This window comes from Oncorhynchus masou, chromosome 22 (assembly GCF_036934945.1).
Source record: "Oncorhynchus masou masou isolate Uvic2021 chromosome 22, UVic_Omas_1.1, whole genome shotgun sequence".
In the NCBI taxonomy this organism is placed as follows: Eukaryota; Metazoa; Chordata; class Actinopteri; order Salmoniformes; family Salmonidae; genus Oncorhynchus; species Oncorhynchus masou.
Window position 1 is genome coordinate 39,094,336 of NC_088233.1, and position 24,621 is coordinate 39,118,956.

At 45.1% G+C, this 24,621-nt stretch overlaps 1 protein-coding gene across 1 annotated transcript in view; it reads right to left on the reverse strand.

Annotated features, from left to right (window-relative positions):
• The window catches only part of LOC135509474 (anoctamin-10-like), a 44,908-nt gene that overhangs the window by 11,624 nt on the left and 8,663 nt on the right, over positions 1-24,621 (reverse strand). The window contains exons 2-3 of the mRNA XM_064930166.1: positions 1,022-1,227; positions 457-630 (exon numbers count right to left, since the gene is read on the reverse strand). Of these exons, the coding sequence (XP_064786238.1) occupies positions 457-630; positions 1,022-1,220 (373 nt within the window). The 5' untranslated portion in view covers positions 1,221-1,227. The remainder of the gene's footprint in view (positions 1-456; positions 631-1,021; positions 1,228-24,621) is intronic.

Genomic DNA, 24,621 nt, shown 5'->3' on the forward strand with positions numbered 1-24,621 from the left:
AGCATGGAAGAGGTGTGATGGTGTGGGGGTGCTTTGCTGGTGACACTGTCTGTGATTTATTTAGGATTCAAGGCACACTTAACCAGCATGGCTACCACAGAATTCTGCAGTGATACACCATATGGTTTGCGCTTAGTGGGACTATAATTGTTTTTTTTTAAGGGAAAATGTCCAGACTGTGTAAAGGCTATTTAACAAAGAAGGAGAGTGATGGAGTGCTACATCAGATGACCTGGTCTCCACAATCACCCGATCTCAACCAAATTGAGATGGTTTGGGAAAGAAAAACCCTGAATGAGTAGGAGTGAATGTGAATGTGTGTGTGTGTGTGTATCTATTCCCACAGAAGGTGTATTGGGTACTGAAAATCTACACAACAAGTTCAATTACTTGTTTTTAACTGTTGATACTGTTAATCTCCCTCTACTTTTCCCCCACCATTACCAACATTCTTACCAACATTGCTGAAGTTGTCTCTGTCGTGGTAGGAGAAAGCAACCATGTCTTCATTGTGGTATTTCTTACACAGACCCAGGTCCTCCGTGGCTTTGAGGAATGTGCAGCGAGGAGCAGACACCACGACCACATCCCCACACTCATCCTCTCCAGGGTGGGCCAGCAAAGCTGCTCCTAGTACAGTGAGGAGGAAAGGGTCAACTTCAATACTTCTGCCTCTACTGCAGTGATGTTAGAGGGTGTATATGCTTTTGTTTCAGTCCAGTACTTAATGACACAGCTAATTTAGCTAATAAACTAAGATACCCGTGCACTGATATATTCCCCCGCAGTTGTATTGTGCAACACTTTGTGTCAAAAGTCTTTGTCAGGCTTAACCCACATGCATAAAGCATTCACTGGATGAGGGTACACTACTTTTAAACTCTTGATTCAATAAGCTAATCATCAAGCCCAGGGGAATCAATTGAATCAGATGTGTTAATAGCACTCAGCAGGACCAAAACAAGCGACACAGACTGAAGAACAGTCAGACCTCTGCTGATAACCCAACATGACCTCTCACCTCCGTGTCTCTTTGAAGTTTCAATCAGGGAGATGAGCCACCTCTTGGTGACAGGCTGGACGTTGTCTGACAGCTGGATGAGGACCAGGGGCTCCACCTGCTTAGACACACAGCAGGGACAGCTGACCTGCGTCCATGAGTCCTGGGACAGGACCTTAGTCTGTGTCTGGACAGAGCCTTTATCACCCAGCGACGTCATCACGTCCCTGTGGAGAGGCAGTGTGAGGAGGACAAGGAGTTTTACTGTATCTGTTATACACTCTGTAATCCACACATTTACAAGGGTCGTTCCATCTCAAAAAGGCACAAGAAAGGAAAGGATTTTGACACCCACCATCTCAGATTGTTCTGAAATGGTTTCTGTAGTTTAGAAACAGATAAGATAAGCATTCCTGCAACATTATTTGGATGAAATATAATTTAATCTGAGAAATTAAACTAATTGATTACACCTAAATTGGCCATTTTAATTTATAGTATTTATATAATATTCAATAAATATAGTACTCAACATCCAATTTGGACAAAACTTCTTCCTACCAATGAGTATTTAGATGGGTTTGCCAGTGGATATCTGTAATGGTAGACTCAGTAATTCCTGTTTAGTCTATTGTTTTTCTGATATGATCAATTATTCCTACAGATTTAATCATACTTAATTATCCATTGTCTCCTGGCCACAGAACAATTAGCAAAAAATATTTGATATCGCTACTAATGTCACACATTACATTCATCCTTGGTGCTCTACTATCAACTGGCATGCTAAATTAGGCAGCTGTAGATGTGAGGGGGAAACAAAAATATTTGTATTATCTATAAAGATGATAAAAAGGCCATTCGGTAGCTAGCCATCTTAAACACAATAGGATTATGATCAGGATGTCTGGTCTGGTCTCTGTTTCACTGCATCTTAACTAAGCCTGTTGGATGAGCTAGCTTGCTAGGTTGAAACTGCTGGGGGAGAGCTAACTCTCACCATCAGCCTAGTTCATCAATGTAGCTAGCTAATGATTTTAGATAGGAAAAACTATATTTGATAGTTATATTTTTTTTAAAGACTTGCTACTGACTATTGAACACTTTTTTATCTAGTTCCCCTGAATGTTTATTGATGGTAACTGAAAAAAGTTGTTTTGGTATACTTTAGCTGATAAAGAATAGGCTTGTACATGTACACATGAGTGTTTCATTAATTAACTACATTGGACTGAATAGGCACATTTGTATTCAGGTTATAGTTATTGCAATTCAGGTGAAGCGAGTAAGATGACTAGAAAGGAGCATGCTGACAGACCAGGAAGAAAGCTGTTGTGGCACAGCAAAGGTATTACAGTCAATGTTTATGAACTTAATATGGTGTGTGAATTACTAATTTATATCATTGGCACTTACGAAAAGTGTGGATTATTCAGCAACATGAGCAGTAAATGCTAACATGGCTTTGGTGATGAAAGGTGATGTCACAGAGGTGACTGTATCTATTAGAAGCTGACCCCAAACATTGCATTATATGCCCAGAACCTAATTCACCTGGTATCGGTTTCACCCAGACAAATACAGTGGGGCAAAAAGGTATTTAGTCAGCCACCAATTGTGCAAGTTCTCCCACTTAAAAAGATGACAGAGGCCTGTAATTTTCACCATAGGTACACTTCAACTGTGACAGACAAAATGAGAAAAAAAATCCAGAAAATCACATTGTAGAATTTTTAATGAATTTATTTGCAAAATATGGTGGAAAATAAGTATTTGGTCACCTACAAACAAGCAAGATTTCTGGCTCTCACAGACCTGTAACTTCAAGAGGCTCCTCTGTCCTCCACTCGTTACCTATTAATGGCACCTGTTTGAACTTATTATTATTATAAAAGACACCTGTCCACAACCAGTCAAACAGTCACACTCCAAACTCCACTATGGCCAAGACCAAAGAGCTGTCAAAGGACACCAGAAACAAAATTGTAGACCTGCAACAGGCTGGGAAGACTGAATCTGCAATAGGTAAGCAGCTTGGTTTGAAGAAATCAACTGTGGGAGCAATTATTAAGAAATGGAAGACATACATGACAATGTATGCATGACAATGATCCCAAACACACCGCCCTGGCAAAAAAAGGAGTGGCTTCGTAAGAAGCATTTCAAGATCCTGGAGTGGCCTAGCCAGTCTCCAGATCTCAACCCCATAGAAAATCTTTGGAGGGAGTTGAAAGTCTGTGTTGCCCAGCAACAGCCCCAAAACATCATTGCTCTAGAGGAGATCTGCATGGAGGAATGGGCCAAAATACCAGCAACAGTGTGTGAAAACCTTGTGAAGACTTACAGAAAACGTTTGACCTCTGTCATTGCCAACAAAGGGTATCCTATCGGACCTTGTAGTCATAGCAGATAATATTCTAATCTTTGGTGACTTTAATATTCACATGGAAAAGTCCACAGACCCACTCCAAAAGGCTTTCGGAGCCATCATCGACTCAGTGGGTTTTGTCCAACATGTCTCTGGACCCACTCACTGTCACAGTCATACGCTGGACCTAGTTTTGTCCCATGGAATAAATGTTGTGGATCTTAATGTTTTTCCTCATAATCCAGGACTATCGGACCACCATTTTATTACGTTTGCAATTGCAACAAATAATCTGCTCAGACCCCAACCAAGGAACATCAAAAGTCGTGCTATAAATTCACAGACAACACAAAGATTCCTTGATGTCCTTCCAGATTCCCTCTGTCTACCCAATGACACCAGAGGACAAAAATCAGTTAACCACCTAACTGAGGAACTCAATTTAACCTTGCGCAATACCCTAGATGCAGTTGCACCCCTAAAAACTAAAAACATTTCTCATAAGAAACTAGCTCCCTGGTACACAGAAAATACCCGAGCTCTGAAGCAAGCTTCCAGAAAATTGGAACGGAAATGGCGCCACACCAAACTGGAAGTCTTCCGTCTAGCTTGGAAAGACAGTACCGTGCAGTACCGAAGAGCCCTTACTGCTGCTCGATCATCCTATTTTTCTAACTTAATTGAGGACAATAAGAACAATCCAAAATTCCTTTTTGATACGGTCGCAAAGCTAACTAAAAAGCAGCATTCCCCAAGAGAGGATGACTTTCACTTTAGCAGTGATAAATTCATGAACTTCTTTGAGGAAAAAATTATGATTATTAGAAAGCAAATTACAGACTCCTCTTTAAATCTGCGTATTCCTTCAAAGCTCAGTTGTCCTGAGTCTGCACAACTCTGCATGGACCTAGGATCAAGAGAGACGCTCAAGTGTTTTAGTACTATATCTCTTGACACAATGATGAAAATAATCATGGCCTCTAAACCTTCAAGCTGCTTACTGGACCCTATTCCAACTAAACTACTGAAAGAGCTGCTTCCTGTGCTTGGCCCTCCTATGTTGAACATAATAAACGGCTCTCTATCCACCGGATGTGTACCAAACTCACTAAAAGTGGCAGTAATAAAGCCTCTCTTGAAAAAGCCAAACCTTGACCCAGAAAATATAAAAAAACTATCGGCCTATATCGAATCTTCCATTCCTCTCAAAAATCTTAGAAAAGGCTGTTGCTCAGCAACTCACTGCCTTCCTGAAGACAAACAATGTATATGAAATGCTTCAGTCTGGTTTTAGACCCCATCATAGCACTGAGACGGCACTTGTGAAGGTGGTAAATGACATTTTAATGGCATCGGACCGAGGCTCTGCATCTGTCCTCGTGCTCCTAGACCTTAGTGCTGCTTTTGATACCATCGATCACCACATTCTTTTGGAGAGATTGGAAACCCAAATTGGTCTACACGGACAAGTTCTGGCCTGGTTTAGATCTTATCTGTCGGAAAGATATCAGTTTGTCTCTGTGGATGGTTTGTCCTCTGACAAATCAACTGTAAATTTCGGTGTTCCTCAAGGTTCCGTTTTAGGACCGCTGTTGTTTTCACTATATATTTTACCTCTTGGGGATGTTATTCGAAAACATAATGTTAACTTTCACTGCTATGCGGATGATACACAGCTGTACATTTCAATGAAACATGGTGAAGCCCCAAAATTGCCCTCGCTAGAAGCATGTGTTTCAGACATAAGGAAGTGGATGGCAGCAAACTTTCTACTTTTAAACTCGGATAAAACAGAGATGCTTGTTCTAGGTCCCAAGAAACAAAGAGATCTTCTGTTGAATCTGACAATTAATCTTAATGGTTGTACAGTCATCTCAAATAAAACTGTGAAGGACCTCGGCGTTACTCTGGACCCTGATCTCTCTTTTGAAGAACATATCAAGACCATTTCAAGGACAGCTTTTTTCCATCTACGTAACATTGCAAAAATCAGAAACTTTCTGTCCAAAAATGATGCAGAAAAATTAATCCATGCTTTTGTCACTTCTAGGTTAGACTACTGCAATGCTCTACTTTCCGGCTACCCGGATAAAGCACTAAATAAACTTCAGTTAGTGCTAAATACGGCTGCTAGAATCCTGACTAGAACCAAAAATTTGATCATATTACTCCAGTGCTAGCCTCCCTACACTGGCTTCCTGTCAAAGCAAGGGCTGATTTCAAGGTTTTACTGCTAACCTATAAAGCATTGCATGGGCTTGCTCCTACCTATCTCTCTGATTTGGTCCTGCCGTACATACCTACACGTACGCTACGGTCACAAGACGCAGGCCTCCTAATTGTCCCTAGAATTTCTAAGCAAACAGCTGGAGGCAGGGCTTTCTCCTATAGAGCTCCATTTTTATGGAACGGTCTGCCTACCCATGTCAGAGACGCAAACTCGGTCTCAACCTTTAAGTCTTTACTGAAGACTCATCTCTTCAGTGGGTCATATGATTGAGTGTAGTCTGGCCCAGGAGTGGGAAGGTGAACGGAAAGGCTCTGGAGCAACGAACCACCCTTGCTGTCTCTGCCTGGCCGGTTCCCCTCTTTCCACTGGGATTCTCTGCCTCTAACCCTATTACAGGGGCTGAGTCACTGGCTTGCTGGGGCTCTCTCATGCCGTCCCTGGAGGGGGTGCGTCACCTGAGTGGGTTGATTCACTGATGTGGTCATCCTGTCTGGGTTGGCGCCCCCCCCCTTGGGTTGTGCCGTGGCGGAGATCTTTGCGGGCTATACTCAGCTTTGTCTCAGGATGGTAAGTTGGTGGTTGAAGATATCCCTCCAGTGGTGTGGGGGCTGTGCTTTGGCAAAGTGGGTGGGGTTATATCCTTCCTGTTTGGCCCTGTCCGGGGGTGTCCTCGGGTGGGGCCACAGTGTCTCCTGACCCCTCCTGTCTCAGCCTCCAGTATTTATGCTGCAGTAGTTTATGTGTCGGGGGGCTGGGGTCAGTTTGTTATATCTGGAGTACTTCTCCTGTCCAATTCGGTGTCCTGTGTGAATCTAAGTGTGCGTTCTCTAATTCTCTCCTTCTCTCTCTCGGAGGACCTGAGCCCTAGGACCATGCCCCAGGACTACCTGACATGATGACTCCTTGCTGTCCCCAGTCCACCTGGCCGTGCTGCTGCTCCAGTTTCAACTGACCTGAGCCCTAGGACCATGCCCCAGGACTACTTGACATGATGACTCCTTGCTGTCCCCAGTCCACCTGGCCGTGCTGCTGCTCCAGTTTCAACTGTTCTGCCTTATTATTATTCGACCATGCTGGTCATTTATGAACATTTGAACATCTTGGCCATGTTCTGTTATAATCTCTACCCGGCACAGCCAGAAGAGGACTGGCCACCCCACATAGCCTGGTTCCTCTCTAGGTTTCTTCCTAGGTTTTGGCTTTTCTAGGGAGTTTTTCCTAGCCACCGTGCTTCTACACCTGCATTGCTTGCTGTTTGGGGTTTTAGGCTGGGTTTCTGTACAGCACTTTGAGATATCAGCTGATGTACGAAGGGCTATATAAATAAATTTGATTTGATTTGGTATATAACAAAGTATTGAGATAAACTTTTGTTATTGACCAAATACTTAGTTTCCACCATAATTTGCAAATAAATTCATTAAAAATCCTACAATGTGATTTTCTGGATTTTTTTGTTGTTCTCATTTTGTCTGTCATAGTTGAAGTGTACCTATGATGAAAATTACAGGCCTCGCTCATCTTTTTAAGTGGGAGAACTTGCACAATTGGTGGCTGACTAAATACTTTTTTGCCCCATTGTATAAGGTGCATATCTCTTTGGCCCATTTTTCATCGAGGTTAATTGGCAGACAACACTCATAAGGTGTATTGCCGCCACCTACTGTACAGGATAGTACAAAATCCCCTCAAAACAAAATATGTTGTCGATTAATTCTTGATGCTATGGGGGCGCTATTTCATTTTTGGATAAAAAGACGTGCCCGTTTTAAGCGCAATATTTTGTCACAAAAAGATGCTCGACTATGCATATAATTGATAGCTTTGGAAAGAAAACACTCTGATGTTTCCAGAACTGCAAAGATATTCTCTGTGGGTGCCCTAGAACGGGAGCTACATGCAAAACCAAGATGAAATGGCATCCAGGAAACCAGCAGGATTTTTGAGGCTCCGTTTTCCATTGTCTCCTTATATGGCTGTGAATGCGAGAGGAATGAGCCTGCCCTTTCTGTCATTTCCCCAAGGTGTCTGCAGCATTGTGACGTATTGGCAGACAACACTCATAAGGCGTATTGCCGCCACCTACTGTACAGGATAGTACAAAATCCCCTCAAAACAAAATATGTTGTCGATTAATTATTGATGCTATGGGGGCGCTATTTCATTTTTGGATAAAAAGACGTGCCCGTTTTTAGAGCAATATTTTGTCACAAAAAGATGCTCGACTATGCATATAATTGATAGCTTTGGAAAGAAAACACTCTGACGTTTCCAGAACTGCAAAGATATTCTCTGTGGGTGCCCTAGAACGGGAGCTACAGGCAAAACCAAGATGAAATGGCATCCAGGAAACCAGCAGGATTTTTGAGGCTCCGTTTTCCATTGTCTCCTTATATGGCTGTGAATGTGAGAGGAATGAGCCTGCCCTTTCTGTCGTTTCCCCAAGGTGTCTGCAGCATTGTGACGTATTTGTAGGCATATCATTGGAAGATTGACCATAAGAGACTACATTTTCCAGGTGTCCGCCCGGTGTCCTCCGTCGAAATTGGTGTGTCTTTTTCAGCTGCTGGTATTTTTCCATGCGATTCTGAGGGGAAAGCAGGCTTCCACGAACTGCATATCAATGAAGAGATATGTGAAAAAACACCTTGAGGATTGATTCCGAACAACGTTTGCCATGTTTCGGTCGATATTATGGAGTTAATTCGGAAAAAGTTTGACGTTTTGGTGACTGAATTTTTGGTTCGTTTCGGTAGCCAAATGTGATGTACAAAACGGAGCGATTTCTCCTACACAAAGATTCTTTCAGGAAAAACTGAACATTTGCTATGTAACTGAGAGTCTCCTCATTGAAAACATCCGAAGATCTTCAAAGGTAAATGATTTTATTTATTTGGTTATCTGGTTTTTGTGAAAATGTTGCGTGCTAAATGCTACTCAAAATGCTAAGCTAGCTTAGCATACTCTTACACAAATTAGTGATTTGCTATGGTTCAAAAGCATATTTTGAAAATCTGAGATGACAGTGTTGTTAAGAAAAGGCTAAGCTTGAGAGCAGGCACATTATTTTCATTTATTTGCGATTTTCAGAAATCGTTAACGTTGCGTTATGCTAATGAGCCTGAGGCTTTATTCACGATCCCGGATCCGGGATGGGGAGTATCAAGAGGTTCAAAAACAGTAACCAAATTCACAATACTTCTGTGTGGGGGGGAACCTCTTTGTTCAGTACTTCCTGTAACAGTTCGCCTGTAAAGTCCTGGAGATCCAGAAATCTATTTGCCGCCTTCACGATGATGTCTAGCTTCTTGGATTTTTTTTAATGAGTTTTTCTATTTACCACTTGCGCCATAAACGCAACAAAGTGCACCTTCGCTGTTAGTATGTCGGGATCCTTCTCCTGCATGGCAGACTGTGGGACATCCACTATATTCTCTACTCACTCCTTTAGCTATTTTCACTGGCTCACATAGGAGACCTGCTGGAAAGCTTTGATCCTAGCTACTGCGACCTCCTTCCCCCTGTTTATCACGGGAGTAATTAATTGATGCGTCACTGAACCTGGGAGTTGCTTGCGCTTGTTCTTTATTTAAGGCGAACACCAGAAGTAGCACACTGAGAACGCGTGCTGTTGCTGGAGCAGACCAACCAGTTTCCATTTATGGGAATTGGGAGGGTGAACGCGTGACCCTTCCCAAAGCTAAGTACCTCTCTATAGTTAATTTCCAACAATTTCACCTGATAGCACTGCCTGCCGACATTCTCTTGTTTTGTGTGCTACGCACTCGTTGATGCCAGTGTACCTATTGTGAATCGGGTCGAACCAGAAAGGAGGCCTTTTGTGATTATGGGAGGGTGAAACACGTTTACCCTTCCCCTAAGTATGACTGTCAACGTCTCCCGAGTGGCGCAGCGGTCTAAAGGCACTGCATCTCAGTGCAAGAGGTGTCACTACAGTCCTTGGTTCGAATCCAGGCTGTATCACATCCGGACATGATTGGGAGTCCCATAGGGCGGCACACAATTGGCCCAGCGTTGGCCGGTGTAGGCCATCATTATAAATAATAATTTGTTCTTAACTGACTTGCCTAGTTAAATATAAATGTTAAGTACCCTACCCCTCTCATTCAATCAGCAACAGTATATACTCCTGTTAAGGGAATTTTTTATCAATGATGACTAATTATGTATACATTTCAATCAGGACTGACTAGTCCAAATGCTATTATGTACTGTACATTTATGAATTTTCTCTCTTGCTCCCATTCCCAATTGTATATAATATAGTCAGGAGTTTAGAACAATGCCTTGATACAAATGAATGAACTATCTCCAGACTGTCTAGAATGCTTATCTACACTGACTGACCTTGGCTTTAGGCGAGGAGGGAAGGCTCGAGAACTATAGGACCTCTCTACCAGTGTCAAGAAGAGAGAACATTTAGAAAACGCTGACGTCATTTTCAGTTATAACCTGTGGTAAAATGTGTATGTACCCAGTACTCTCTTGAATTAAACGCTGTTACCTGACTTTTAAGACTGGGGCTCTGTCCATTCTTATAAATTAAGGGTCTTACAAACCCTTAAATGCATTGACAGAGTGTTTAATTTTGATTGGGAAATAAAACAGAGGAATTTAGAATTCCATCAACAACTCCCAACCGGAGCCTGTTTTCGCTTTGTCGTTATGGGCTATTGTATGTAGATTGAGGGAAAACAATGATTTAATCAATTTTAGAATAAGGCTGTAATGTAACAAAATGTGGGAAAAGTGACAAGGTCTGAATACGAATGCATTGTATGATGTGGCTGTCCATGGTTCTGTTTTGGCTCTGTGTGTGTGCAAGTAGAAAAAACATGTTGACTCACCCTACTTGTAGAGAAACGCCAATGTCATTCTCCTTTCTTTCATGTTCACGAAACAGTCCATGGCTGTCATACGGTACATGCTTTTAGTGTTTGTTGTCCTAGGCTACCTGGCTAAAAATCTTGCTCACGAGCCTAACTTCCTTTCATTGGTAACGATGAGCCAGCTTGTTAACGTTAGCCTACTACAGTCGTGGCCAAAAGTTTTGAGAATGACACAAATATTAATTTTCACAAAGTCTGCTGCCTCAGTTTGTAGGATGGCAATTTGCATATACTCCAGAATGTTATGAAGAGTGATCAGCTGAAATGCAATTCATTGAAAAGTCCCTCTTTGCCATGCAAATGAACTGAATCCCCCAAAAACTTTTCCACTGCATTTCAAGCCCTGCCACAAAAGGACCAGCTGACATCATGTCAGTGATTCTCTCGTTAACACAGGTGTGAGTGTTGATGAGGACAAGGCTGGAGATCATTCTGTCATGCTGATTGAGTTCAACTAACAGACTGGAAGCTTCAAAAGGGGGGTGGTGCTTGGAATCATTGTTCTTCCTCTGTCAACCATGGTTACCTGCAAGGAAACATGTGCCGTCATCATTGCTTTGCACAAAAAGGGCTTCACAGGCAAGGATATTGCTGCCAGTAAGATTGCACCTAAATCGACCATTTATCGGATCATCAAGAACGTCAAGGAGAGCGGTTCAATTGTTGTGAAGAAGGCTTCAGGGCGCCCAAGAAAGTCCAGCAAGCGCCAGGACCGTCTCCTAAAGTTGATTCAGCTGTGGGATTGGGGCAGGTGTGAGTGCATCTGCATGCACAGTGAGGCAAAGACTTTTTGAGGATGACCTGGTGTCAAGAAGGGCAGCAAAGAAGCCACTTCTCTCCAGGAAAAACATCAGGGACAGACTGATATTCTGCAAAAGGTACAGGGATTGGACTGCTGAGGACTCGGGTAAAGTCATTTTCTCTGAATCCCCTTTCTGATTGTTTGGGGCATTTGGAAAGAAGCTTGTCCAGAGAAGACAAGGTGAGCTCTACCATCAGTCCTGTGTCATGCCAACAGTAAAGCATCCTGAGACCATTCATGTGTGGTGTTGCTTCTCAGCCAAGGGAGTGGGCTCACTCACAATTTTGCCTAAGATCACAGCCATGAATAAAGAATGGTACCAACACATCCCCCGAGAGCAACTTCTCCCAACCATCCAGGAATAGTTTGGTGATGAACAATGCCTTTTCCAGCATGATGGAGCACCTTGCCATAAGGCAAAAGTGATAACTAAGTGGCTCGGGGAACAAAACATCGATATTTTGGGTCCATGGCCAGGAAACTCCCCAGATCTTTGAGAACTTGTGGTCAATCCTCAAGAGGCAGGTGGACAAACAAAAACCCACAAACTCCAAGCATTGATAATGCAAGAATGGGCTGCCATCAGTCAGGATGTGACCTAGAAGTTAATTGACAGCATGCCAGGGCGGATTGCAGAGGTCTTGAAAAATAAGTGTCAACACTGCAAATATTGACTCTTTGCATCAACTTCATGTAATTGTCAATAAAAGCCTTTGACACTTATGAAATGGTTGTATTTATACTTCAGTATTCCATAGTAACATCTGACAAAAATATCTAAAGACACTGAAGTGGAAATTCATATTTGTGTCATTCTCAAAACCTTTGGCCACGACTGTACATCTAGCTACATATTGAACTTCCATCCTCTCAGGCCAGGGGCACAATGTATACATTTATGGTTGGCTCAGAATCGCCATTATAATCACTGGCCGGTACGACGAATTAAGTAAAATCACAAGTCCAAATCCCTATCTCCATCAATGGCTAATTTTAGCCACCGGAGTACAACGGCACAAGATGCAATAATTCCCCCCCAAAATTCTGTCAAATATGTTTTGATGTGGTGATTGTGAAGTCAAATCCAAACTGGCCTCCCTTCACATTTTTTTGGTACACAAGGACCATTTCAAGTTGAGCTTACTCAGTTGAGCTCAACCCTGATTGGCTATTATTTTATACTTATCAAGGGAGGCCAAATGCTCGCTGGCTTTCCTTGCATAGGGGCAACAATGCCATACTCTTTTTGAGAGTATCAAAAAGATGGGCTTCAGAGACAGAGGGATGTCGTTTCGCTCGCGCTGATGCTTTCTCCGGGTGAGATACTTTTGTGTATATAGTGTATGTAGACACCCCTTCAAAATAGTGGATTAGGTTATTTCTGCTACATCCGTTGCTGACAGGTAAATAAATTGAGCATCAAGCCATGCAATCTCCATAGACAAAATTACTTTTTTTCGTGGTTTGGGCTAGGCCCCTTAGTTCCAGTGAAGGGAAATCTTAACACGAGAGTATACAATGACATTCTAGACGATTCTGTGTTCCCAACTTTGTTACAACAGTTTGGGGAAGGCCCTTTGCTGTTTCAGCATGACAATGCCCCCATGCACAAACTGAGGTTCATACAGAAATGGTTTGCCGAGATTGGTGTGCAAGAACTTGACAGGCCTGCACAGAGTCATGACATCAACCCCATCGAACACCTTTGGGATGAATTGGAACGCCCACTGTGAACCAGGTTTAATCGCCCAACATCAGTGCCCAACCTCCAATAATGCTCTTGTTGCTGAATGGAAGCAAGTCCTGCAGCAATGTTCCAACATCTAGTGGAAAGCCTTCCCAGAAGAGTGGAGGCTGTTATAGCAACAAAGGGGGAACTATCTCCATATTAATGCCCATGATTTTGGAATGAGATGTTTGATTAGCTAGTCTCCACATACACCACATTACCTTTCATTTCGACATACTTTTGGTAAACTTACAAATTTGTGCATAACATGGTGCTTTATGTAGGCTACACTTCCAATGGTGTAGCCTCATAGGCCTATGCTTATGATCTTGTCAATGTAGGTCACGGATTGTGTGGAGAAGGATTGCGAGTCCTTTCGGGATCAAGGGCTGCCCCCAAAACCATGTCATGGACCTTGCCAGAGGGGCAAAGCCCCGTCTGAGACAGGTTATAATAATGTCACGGAAAATTAGCTAACAGGTCTAGCCACTAGCCTCTGTCTAAGGTGAACTAGTGGTAGCCTAAGTTAGCTTAATAACTTAAACAAATAGCCTATAACGGAGACGATGCCCCTGTTTTGGGATAACCTATACATCCTTCATTCCTCCCATCCTTGAAGACTGATAGATGGATAGTTTATTTCACTTTTGTATATTATCTACTTCACTTGCTTTGGCAATGTTAATGTAACAGTATAACTTTAGACCGTCCCCTCGCCCATACCCGGGCGCCTCTGCACACATCAACAACAGTCACCCACGAAGCATCGTTACCCATCGCTCCACAACAGCCGCGGCCCTTGCAGAGCAAGGGGAACTACTACTTCAAGGTCTCAGAGCAAGTAACGTCACCGATTGAAACGCTATTTAGCGCGCACCGCTAACTATAAACTAGCCGTTTCACATCCGTAACACGTTTCCCATGCCAATATAGCCCCTTGAATTGAAATTGAATAGTGAAATGAGATATTATACTAGGCCACCAACCAAGTTATCATAATTGATCTAATAGGCTGATATTTAGATCAATGATTATTTCAAGAAAGGGAGAATGCATCCATGAATATTGTAATGACCTGACTAGATCATAAAGGAACAATTGTCCAGACAGAGGCTTGAGTTTGCGAATTGACGGTTTATTAAACCAACTTTACACAGGCTACTGTTAGGGCCGTAGCACACGCCAAAAAGATAACAGATAACCCATAAGCCAATCGTGACCTTCTCTTGGGCAGCCCAGACGTAAGAGAGAGAATAAAGGTTGAACCTGGTCTTAACTTCCAATGCTCACCCCCCTGCCCAACCCCCCTCCACGCCACTCCGCCAACCACCAGGATGCCCGGCATCAGAACATTCCAGGCATTCCCGTGATTGGCAGATAGCAGGTTGACTGACATGTCGGACCCCGCGAACACCGGGTACTGGTCAGTACAACACAACCACATCCTAGCCTAAGACATAACACACAGCTGTCTGTGCGGGTCGCTACACAGCCCCCCCACCACCAAGTCCCTCGTCCCCGAGGGAACAAACAAAGTCTCTGAAGCGACCCGGAGGTCTCCTTTGCCTGCGTGTCCGTGATGGTCGCAGAGTGCCCCCATGGGAACCAGGGGATGAAGGCAGGGATATGGGGGACAAGGAAGCGGGAACGGGTAATACAGTCCGTGGCTCTGGGGAACCACGCGGTGACACAGGGGGGGGAAACAGGGGGAGTGGGCTGTCTGGAGCCTTGTCTGCGGCACCTGAGGGTGGGTGCCTGGAGAATGTCATTGCCAGAGAGGGGAATTGTGGGGGTTCCTGGGGTTTGGGGAAAAGAGGCCCCTCTGTATGGGGCTAACCTGTCCCGGTGCAGTGCCACCTTTCTCCCCCTGGGAGGAAGCTGCACCCGGTACACAACCTCCCCTACCCTCTCCAGGACACTGCAGGGTCCCACCCAGTGACTGTCCAACTTGGGGCATCTGCCTTTTTTTCTTAGGGGGCTGTAGACCCAGACCAGCTCCCCAGCCACAAAGTGCCTTCCCCGGGTGTGCACGTCATAGTTCCTTTTCTGCCTCACACCTGCATTCACCAGCTGCTCTCTGGCGAAGGTGTGGGCTGTCTCCAGGCGGTCCTGGAGTCTCCGGGCATACTCCGGCCCCGGAGGAACATGAGGGCTATCCAGGGGCCGACCAAACGCCATCTCCGCAGGGGTGCGGATCTCTCCCCAGCATGAGGAGGGCAGGCGTGCAGGAGGTGGAGTCTTGGACAGCGGAGCGGCATGCCATGAGGACCATAGGCAGGTGCTTGTCCCAGTCACGCTGGTGTTTGGAAGAGACGATGGCCAGCTGCTGTCCAAGCGTTTTGTTGAAGCGCTCCACAAGGCCATCACTTTGAGGATGGAGAGGAGTAGTGCGGGTCTTGTGCATACCCAGCCTCTCACACATGGTGGCGAACACACGGGACTCAAAGTTTCTGCCTTGGTCGCTGTGGATGGACTCTGCAGCTCCAAACCTGCTGAACATCCCCGCTGTCAGGGCGTCGACGATGGTCTCTGCCTCCTGGTCAGGCAGAGCATAGGCCTCGGGCCATTTTGTGAAATAGTCCATGGCCGTGAGCACCCAGCGGTTTCCACTGTCTGTGGTGGGGAACGGCCCAACTACATCCACTCCCACCCTCTCCATGGGAGCCCCCACTGGGAACTGTTGGAGCTGAGCATGAGAGCGGCCTGGGGGCCCTTTCTCGCTGTGCAGTTGTCACAGCGGCGACAAAAGTCCTCCACATCCCTCTTGTGCTGCCCCCAGTAGAAGCCCTGACGGAGACGGCGCAGTGTTTTTGTGACCCCAAAGTGTCCAGTCCCCACCCCCCATGAGTACTCTGGAGCACAGCCTCCCGCAATGCTTTTGGGACCACCACCTGCCACCTCTCCTCTCCCGTAGCTGACTCCTTCCATGCCCGCTGTAGCACGCCATCAGCCAGCCGCAGTCTCTCAAACTTCGACCACAACCCTTTGGTCGCGAGTGAGAGCGCTGTCACCTCTTCCCATGGTGGCCTCACCTGCGCCTCTACCCACTGTAGCACTGGCTGTAGGTCTGTGTCCCGTCCCTGCTGCTGCCGCCATTCAGCCACGTCGACAGTCTGCAGCTCGCAGCAGACAGGCCCGCTCGCCCGACACACTGTGGCACAGACACCCTCCTCTGCCCGCAGCTCTCTCTCCCGTCCCTCTCTCCGTTCACAGTGGCGGCAGCCGTCTGCAGTACAGGGCCGACGGGACATGGCGTCGGCATTGGAGTGGCGTGCCCCTGCCCTGTGCACCACCGTGAAGTCATACGGCTGAAGCTCCTCCAACCAGCGTGCCACCTGCCCCTCTGGCTCTCTGAAAGACATGAGCCACTGGAGAGCAGAGTGGTCAGTCCTTACAGTAAAGGGCAGACCACCCAGGTAGTACTTGAAGTGTTTGACGGAAGCCACAACAGCCAAGAGCTCCCGCCGGGTGACACAGTAGCGGCGCTCATGTTTGTCAAATGTTTTGCTGAAGTACGCCACCACTCTCTCCCCCTCTGGCCCCACCTGGGCCAGCACCCCACCCATGCCCACATTGCTCGCATCTGTGTCCAGGATAAAGGGCAAGGTGAGGTCAGGGGGGGCGAGCACGGGGGCCTCGATCAGTGCACGTTTGAGGGTGTTGAACGCCTCCTCACACTCCACTGTCCAAGTGAAAGCCTTGTCCTTCGGCAGCAGGCGGTTCAGTGGAGCAGCAACGCTTGAGAAGCCCCGTACAAACCTCCTGTAGTACGAGGCCAGGCCCAGGAAGCTCTTCAGCTGACGCTGGTCGGTGGGGGTGGGCCAGTCTCTGACAGCCCCTACCTTGTCCTCCATGGTGCTGATCCCCTCCTTCCCCACTCGGTGGCCCAAGAAGGACACCTCTCTCCTCATGAAGTGGCACTTCTCGGGGTGGAGCTTCAGACCTGCGGCAGCCACCCTCTCCAGCACACGCCGTAGCGCCTCCAGGGCTGACTGGAAGGAGCTGCCATGGGCCAGGATGTCATCGAGGTATACCAGACACTGCTGTCGGGGATGCCATCCAGCACCCTGTCCATCAAACGCTCAAAAGTAGCTGGAGCGTTGCACAGGCCAAAGCACAGGACCTTGAACTGCCAGTGTCCTCTGTTAGTGGAGAACGCAGTTTTGGCTCTGGCCTCTGGGGAGAGGGGCACCTGCCAGTAGCCACTTCGGAGGTCTAGTGAGGAGAACCAGGAGGACCCCTAACCAGGTCCAGCGACTCATCGATACGTGGTATGGGGTATGAGTCCTTCCTGGTTACCTCATTCAGCCGCCTGTAGTCCGCACAGAACCTCAGCTTGCCCCCTTCTTCGGAACCATGACGACTGGCGCCGCCCAGGGGCTGTCTGAGGGCTCAATGAAGTCTGCCCGCTGCATCTCCAACACAGCCTTGTCTGCCGCCTCCTGGCGTGCCAGCGGGATACGGCGGGGACGCATCTTGATGGGTCGAGCATCACCTGTGTCGATCTCATGCTGCACCAGATGAGTCTGACCCACCTCTCCCTCACTCAACGCAAAACTGTCTCTGAATTCAAACAGCAACTGCCACAACCGTTCCTGCTGCTCGGGGTCAAGACCAACACAGTTCCTCCCCCATATCTCCCTCACTGCAGACAGTGTCCTCTCCTCTCCCATCTGGGGTAGCTGGGCTGGGGGTTGCGGCCCGGGCTCACAGAGGGCTGTGTCATGGAGGTAGCTGGGGAATGTAACACACCGCCGTAGGTGACAGGGGGACTGGGGAAAAGTCACACACAGCTGTGGGGGAGGGGGCGCAGCCATGAGTCTCTGCTGCTTTAACTGTTGGAGTAAAGGGTTTGTTGGGTTGAGTGAATGTGACATTAGGGGGGCCATGGTGACTTCCGTCCCTCCCTGGAAGCTCAGTGTGCCCCTATTTAGGTCTAACTGGCAGCCTGTGCTCCTAAGAAAGTCCAACCCCAGGATACAAGGGTCCTGCACAGCCGCCACCCACACAGGATGACGCACAGTCCTGCCCCCTACTGTCAGAGTCATTATTCCCTTCCCTTTCATGGGTGCCAGCTCACCTGTGACTGTGCGGAGCTGCACAGTTGTAGGCTCACACTGAGTCCAACCTGGCACAATATCTGGCCTCACCAGGGTTACTGTGGACCCAGTGTCCACCAGGGCGGAGCAGGGCACCCCCTCCACAGTGACAGGGACATGACAAAAGTCCCCAACACAGGTCCGGCCCACCACAACAACAGGCTCCATCCGCTTGCCCTCGTCTGCTTCTGGGGGAAGTGGAGCCTTGCTTCCCCGTCTGTGCAGGTGGGCTCCTCCTGAAGATGATGGTGGTTGGGATAGAAAGCCAGGGGTCCGCACTACCCGGTCTATGCGGACCCCGAGCCGTTTCCCTGAGCTCTGGGGGACATGGGGCAATCTCGGCGCAGATGGCCTGGCTGGCCACAACCCCAGCAGACCCTGGGACCAGGGCTTGTGTTTCGTGCCGCCTGTAGCGACACAGCCCGAATGAGTTTTGTCATTTCGGCCACCCAAGCAGGCTTTTCCGGCTCCGGGCTGCTCTGCCCCCCAGCTCGCACAGAGGGTGTGTCTCCCTGCACCCCCACCAAAGCCCCAGCCCACACCAGCTCCCTCTCCAAAGCCATCTCCAAGGCTGTCTGCAATGACTCAGGATGAGCCAGCTGGGTCTGTATGCGCAGCTCCGTAGGAGAGAGCGCCCGTATGAACTGGTCCCGTGCTAGCTCGCTCTGCACGGAGGGGGGCATGTGAGCATATGCCCGCCGAGAGAGGCTCTCAATGTCATTAGCTAGCACCCGTAGAGGCTCTCCAGGCTGCCTGCGTCTATTACTCAGTTCGGAGCGCAGTAGCCCGGGCTGTACACACTGTCCATAGCGCCTCCTCAGTGCTCCCACTAAAGCACCATAATCATGCCTGTCCTCGGGGCTAATCAATATCAAACAGGCCAGAGCTTCATCCGTGAGGCATAAAGCCAACTGCAGTGCCCTTTCTTCATCCGACCACCCCTGAAATGAGCTAACAGTTCAAACTGAGCATGAAAAGCTTCCCAATCCGCCTTACCGGAATACTTCGGGTCTTAACAGATACGGACGCAGCCGGGAACTGGGCGCCGCCATGTTTGTTTACATCCTGAGCCCCAGATTCCTCGTCACGCCGCGTCGACGTCGCCACTTCGGTCCGCCCACCAGAATCCGCGCGAAATACAGTCGACGAAGCACTCATGCCTGCTTCAGCCGCCATCGCTCTAACGTCCTCCCTCAAGCGGCCTCTGCGCTCCGACGCCCTGGCGATCTCCTCAGACAGAACCCCCGACGTCCATTCACACGCACCTCCTTGGCCATAATCGTCCCCTACCTCCACCTTCACTTTCGGATTCCCTCGACGCATTTTCAACCCCCGTTCTCACCTACGGTAGCTAGCCACATAAGTCAGCTAGCTAGCTGGCTAACTTGTATCAACGTTTTTACTTCTGACACCAATGTAATGACCTGACTAGATCATAAAGGAACAATTGTCCAGACAGAGGCTTGAGTTTGCGAATTGACGGTTTATTAAACCAACTTTACACAGGCTACTGTTAGGGCCGTAGCACACGCCAAAAAGATAACAGATAACCCATAAGCCAATCGTGACCTTCTCTTGGGCAGCCCAGACGTAAGAGAGAGAATAAAGGTTGAACCTGGTCTTAACTTCCAATGCTCACCCCCCTGCCCAACCCCCCTCCACGCCACTCCGCCAACCACCAGGATGCCCGGCATCAGAACATTCCAGGCATTCCCGTGATTGGCAGATAGCAGGTTGACTGACATGTCGGACCCCGCGAACACCGGGTACTGGTCAGTACAACACAACCACATCCTAGCCTAAGACATAACACACAGCTGTCTGTGCGGGTCGCTACAATATATTCAAACAGTGCCTCGGATTAGCTGGTTGGTGCATGCAAGAGTCGTCCTTGAGTTACACCTCCCACAGACACTTGCGTAAAACCCGTGCTTCGTTGTTCATTCCCCCCGAAGCCGTTGGATAGCTCTATCTTTTACATCCACTGTAACGTACGACTAGCCTACAGGTTGGGCCACTCAATTTGTAATGAGTGAAAAATAGCGGCGTTGTAGCGAATTTGGAGAGCAGTTTGACGTGGGACATACACACGCATAGCCCCCGATCTCCAGGATGCCAAGATAATTTGTTTTATTGGGTATGCTAACGTTACCTACTCGCCTATAGTCGTTAGAAGATTGGTTGCCAAAATAATCATTTGTTTTATTGGGTATGCTAACGTTACCTACTCGCCTATAGTCGTTAGAAGATTGGTTGCCAAAATAATAATTTGTTTTATTGGGTATGCTAACGTTACCTACTCGCCTATAGTCGTTAGAAGATTAGTTGCCAAAATAATCATTTGTTTTATTGGGTATGCTAACGTTACCTACTCGCCTATAGTCGTTAGAAGATTGGTTGCCAAAATAATAATTTGTTTTATTGGGTATGCTAACGTTACCTACTCGCCTATAGTCGTTAGAAGATTGGTTGCCAAAATAATCATTTGTTTTATTGGGTATGCGTTAGAAGATTGGTTGCCAAAATAATCATTTGTTTTATTGGGTATGCTAACGTTACCTACTCGCCTATAGTCGTTAGAAGATTGGTTGCCAAAATAATAATTTGTTTTATTGGGTATGCTAACGTTACCTACTCGCCTATAGTCGTTAGAAGATTGGTTGCCAAAATAATCATTTGTTTTATTGGGTATGCTAACGTTACCTACTCGCCTATAGTCGTTAGAAGATTGGTTGCCAAAATAATAATTTGTTTTATTGGGTATGCTAACGTTACCTACTCGCCTATAGTCGTTAGAAGATTGGTTGCCAAAATAATAATTTGTTTTATTGGGTATGCTAACGTTACCTACTCGCCTATAGTCGTTAGAAGATTGGTTGCCAAAATAATAATTTGTTTTATTGGGTATGCTAACGTTACCTACTCGCCTATAGTCGTTAGAAGATTGGTTGCCAAAATAATAATTTGTTTTATTGGGTATGCTAACGTTACCTACTCGCCTATAGTCGTTAGAAGATTGGTTGCCAAAATAATAATTTGTTTTATTGGGTATGCTAACGTTACCTACTCGCCTATAGTCGTTAGAAGATTGGTTGCCAAAATAATAATTTGTTTTATTGGGTATGCTAACGTTACCTACTCGCCTATAGTCGTTAGAAGATTGGTTGCCAAAATAATAATTTGTTTTATTGGGTATGCTAACGTTACCTACTCGCCTATAGTCGTTAGAAGATTGGTTGCCAAAATAATAATTTGTTTTATTGGGTATGCTAACGTTACCTACTCGCCTATAGTCGTTAGAAGATTGGTTGCCAAAATAATAATTTGTTTTATTGGGTATGCTAACGTTACCTACTCGCCTATAGTCGTTAGAAGATTGGTTGCCAAAATAATAATTTGTTTTATTGGGTATGCTAACGTTACCTACTCGCCTTTGTAGTCGTTAGAAGATTAGAAGATTGCCAAAATAATCATTTGTTTTATTGGGTATGCTAACGTTACCTACTCGCCTATAGTCGTTAGAAGATTAGTTGCCAAAATAATCATTTGTTTTATTGGGTATGCTAACGTTACCTACTCGCCTATAGTCGTTAGAAGATTAGTTGCCAAAATAATCATTTGTTTTATTGGGTATGCTAACGTTACCTACTCGCCTATAGTCGTTAGAAGATTAGTTGCCAAAATAATCATTTGTTTTATTGGGTATGCTAACGTTACCTACTCGCCTATAGTAGTTAGAAGATTGGTTGCCAAAATAATAATTTGTTTTATTGGGTATGCTAACGTTACCTACTCGCCTATAGTCGTTAGAAGATTGGTTGCCAAAATAATAATTTGTTTTATTGGGTATGCTAACGTTACCTACTCGCCTATAGTCGTTAGAAGATTGGTTGCCAAAATAATAATTTGTTTTATTGGGTATGCTAACGTTACCTACTCGCCTATAGTCGTTAGAAGATTGGTTGCCAAAATAATAATTTGTTTTATTGGGTATGCTAACGTTACCTACTCGCCTATAGTCGTTAGAAGATTGGTTGCCAAAATAATAATTTGTTTTATTGGGTATGCTAACGTTACCTACTCGCCTATAGTCGTTAGAAGATTGGTTGCCAAAATAATAATTTGTTTTATTGGGTATGCTAACGTTACCTACTCGCCTATAGTCGTTAGAAGATTGGTTGCCAAAATAATAATTTGTTTTATTGGGTATGCTAACGTTACCTACTCGCCTATAGTCGTTAGAAGATTGGTTGCCAAAATAATAATTTGTTTTATTGGGTATGCTAACGTTACCTACTCGCCTATAGTCGTTAGAAGATTGGTTGCCAAAATAATAATTTGTTTTATTGGGTATGCTAACGTTACCTACTCGCCTATAGTCGTTAGAAGATTGGTTGCCAAAATAATAATTTGTTTTATTGGGTATGCTAACGTTACCTACTCGCCTATAGTCGTTAGAAGATTGGTTGCCAAAATAATAATTTGTTTTATTGGGTATGCTAACGTTACCTACTCGCCTATAGTCGTTAGAAGATTGGTTGCCAAAATAATAATTTGTTTTATTGGGTATGCTAACGTTACCTACTCGCCTATAGTCGTTAGAAGATTGGTTGCCAAAATAATAATTTGTTTTATTGGGTATGCTAATAATTTGTTTTATTGGGTATGCGTTACCTACTCGCCTATAGTCGTTAGAAGATTGGTTGCCAAAATAATAATTTGTTTTATTGGGTATGCTAACGTTACCTACTCGCCTATAGTCGTTAGAAGATTGGTTGCCAAAATAATAATTTGTTTTATTGGGTATGCTAACGTTACCTACTCGCCTATAGTCGTTAGAAGATTGGTTGCCAAAATAATAATTTGTTTTATTGGGTATGCTAACGTTACCTACTCGCCTATAGTCGTTAGAAGATTGGTTGCCAAAATAATAATTTGTTTTATTGGGTATGCTAACGTTACCTACTCGCCTATAGTCGTTAGAAGATTGGTTGCCAAAATAATAATTTGTTTTATTGGGTATGCTAACGTTACCTACTCGCCTATAGTCGTTAGAAGATTGGTTGCCAAAATAATAATTTGTTTTATTGGGTATGCTAACGTTACCTACTCGCCTATAGTCGTTAGAAGATTGGTTGCCAAAATAATAATTTGTTTTATTGGGTATGCTAACGTTACCTACTCGCCTATAGTCGTTAGAAGATTGGTTGCCAAAATAATAATTTGTTTTATTGGGTATGCTAACGTTACCTACTCGCCTATAGTCGTTAGAAGATTGGTTGCCAAAATAATAATTTGTTTTATTGGGTATGCTAACGTTACCTACTCGCCTATAGTCGTTAGAAGATTGGTTGCCAAAATAATAATTTGTTTTATTGGGTATGCTAACGTTACCTACTCGCCTATAGTCGTTAGAAGATTGGTTGCCAAAATAATAATTTGTTTTATTGGGTATGCTAACGTTACCTACTCGCCTATAGTCGTTAGAAGATTGGTTGCCAAAATAATAATTTGTTTTATTGGGTATGCTAACGTTACCTACTCGCCTATAGTCGTTAGAAGATTGGTTGCCAAAATAATAATTTGTTTTATTGGGTATGCTAACGTTACCTACTCGCCTATAGTCGTTAGAAGATTGGTTGCCAAAATAATAATTTGTTTTATTGGGTATGCTAACGTTACCTACTCGCCTATAGTCGTTAGAAGATTGGTTGCCAAAATAATAATTTGTTTTATTGGGTATGCTAACGTTACCTACTCGCCTATAGTCGTTAGAAGATTGGTTGCCAAAATAATAATTTGTTTTATTGGGTATGCTAACGTTACCTACTCGCCTATAGTCGTTAGAAGATTGGTTGCCAAAATAATAATTTGTTTTATTGGGTATGCTAACGTTACCTACTCGCCTATAGTCGTTAGAAGATTGGTTGCCAAAATAATAATTTGTTTTATTGGGTATGCTAACGTTACCTACTCGCCTATAGTCGTTAGAAGATTGGTTGCCAAAATAATAATTTGTTTTATTGGGTATGCTAACGTTACCTACTCGCCTATAGTCGTTAGAAGATTGGTTGCCAAAATAATAATTTGTTTTATTGGGTATGCTAACGTTACCTACTCGCCTATAGTCGTTAGAAGATTGGTTGCCAAAATAATAATTTGTTTTATTGGGTATGCTAACGTTACCTACTCGCCTATAGTCGTTAGAAGATTGGTTGCCAAAATAATAATTTGTTTTATTGGGTATGCTAACGTTACCTACTCGCCTTGGTTGCCATAGTCGTTAGAAGATTGGAAGATTGCCAAAATAATAATTTGTTTTATTGGGTATGCTAACGTTACCTACTCGCCTATAGTCGTTAGAAGATTGGTTGCCAAAATAATAATTTGTTTTATTGGGTATGCTAACGTTACCTACTCGCCTATAGTCGTTAGAAGATTGGTTGCCAAAATAATAATTTGTTTTATTGGGTATGCTAACGT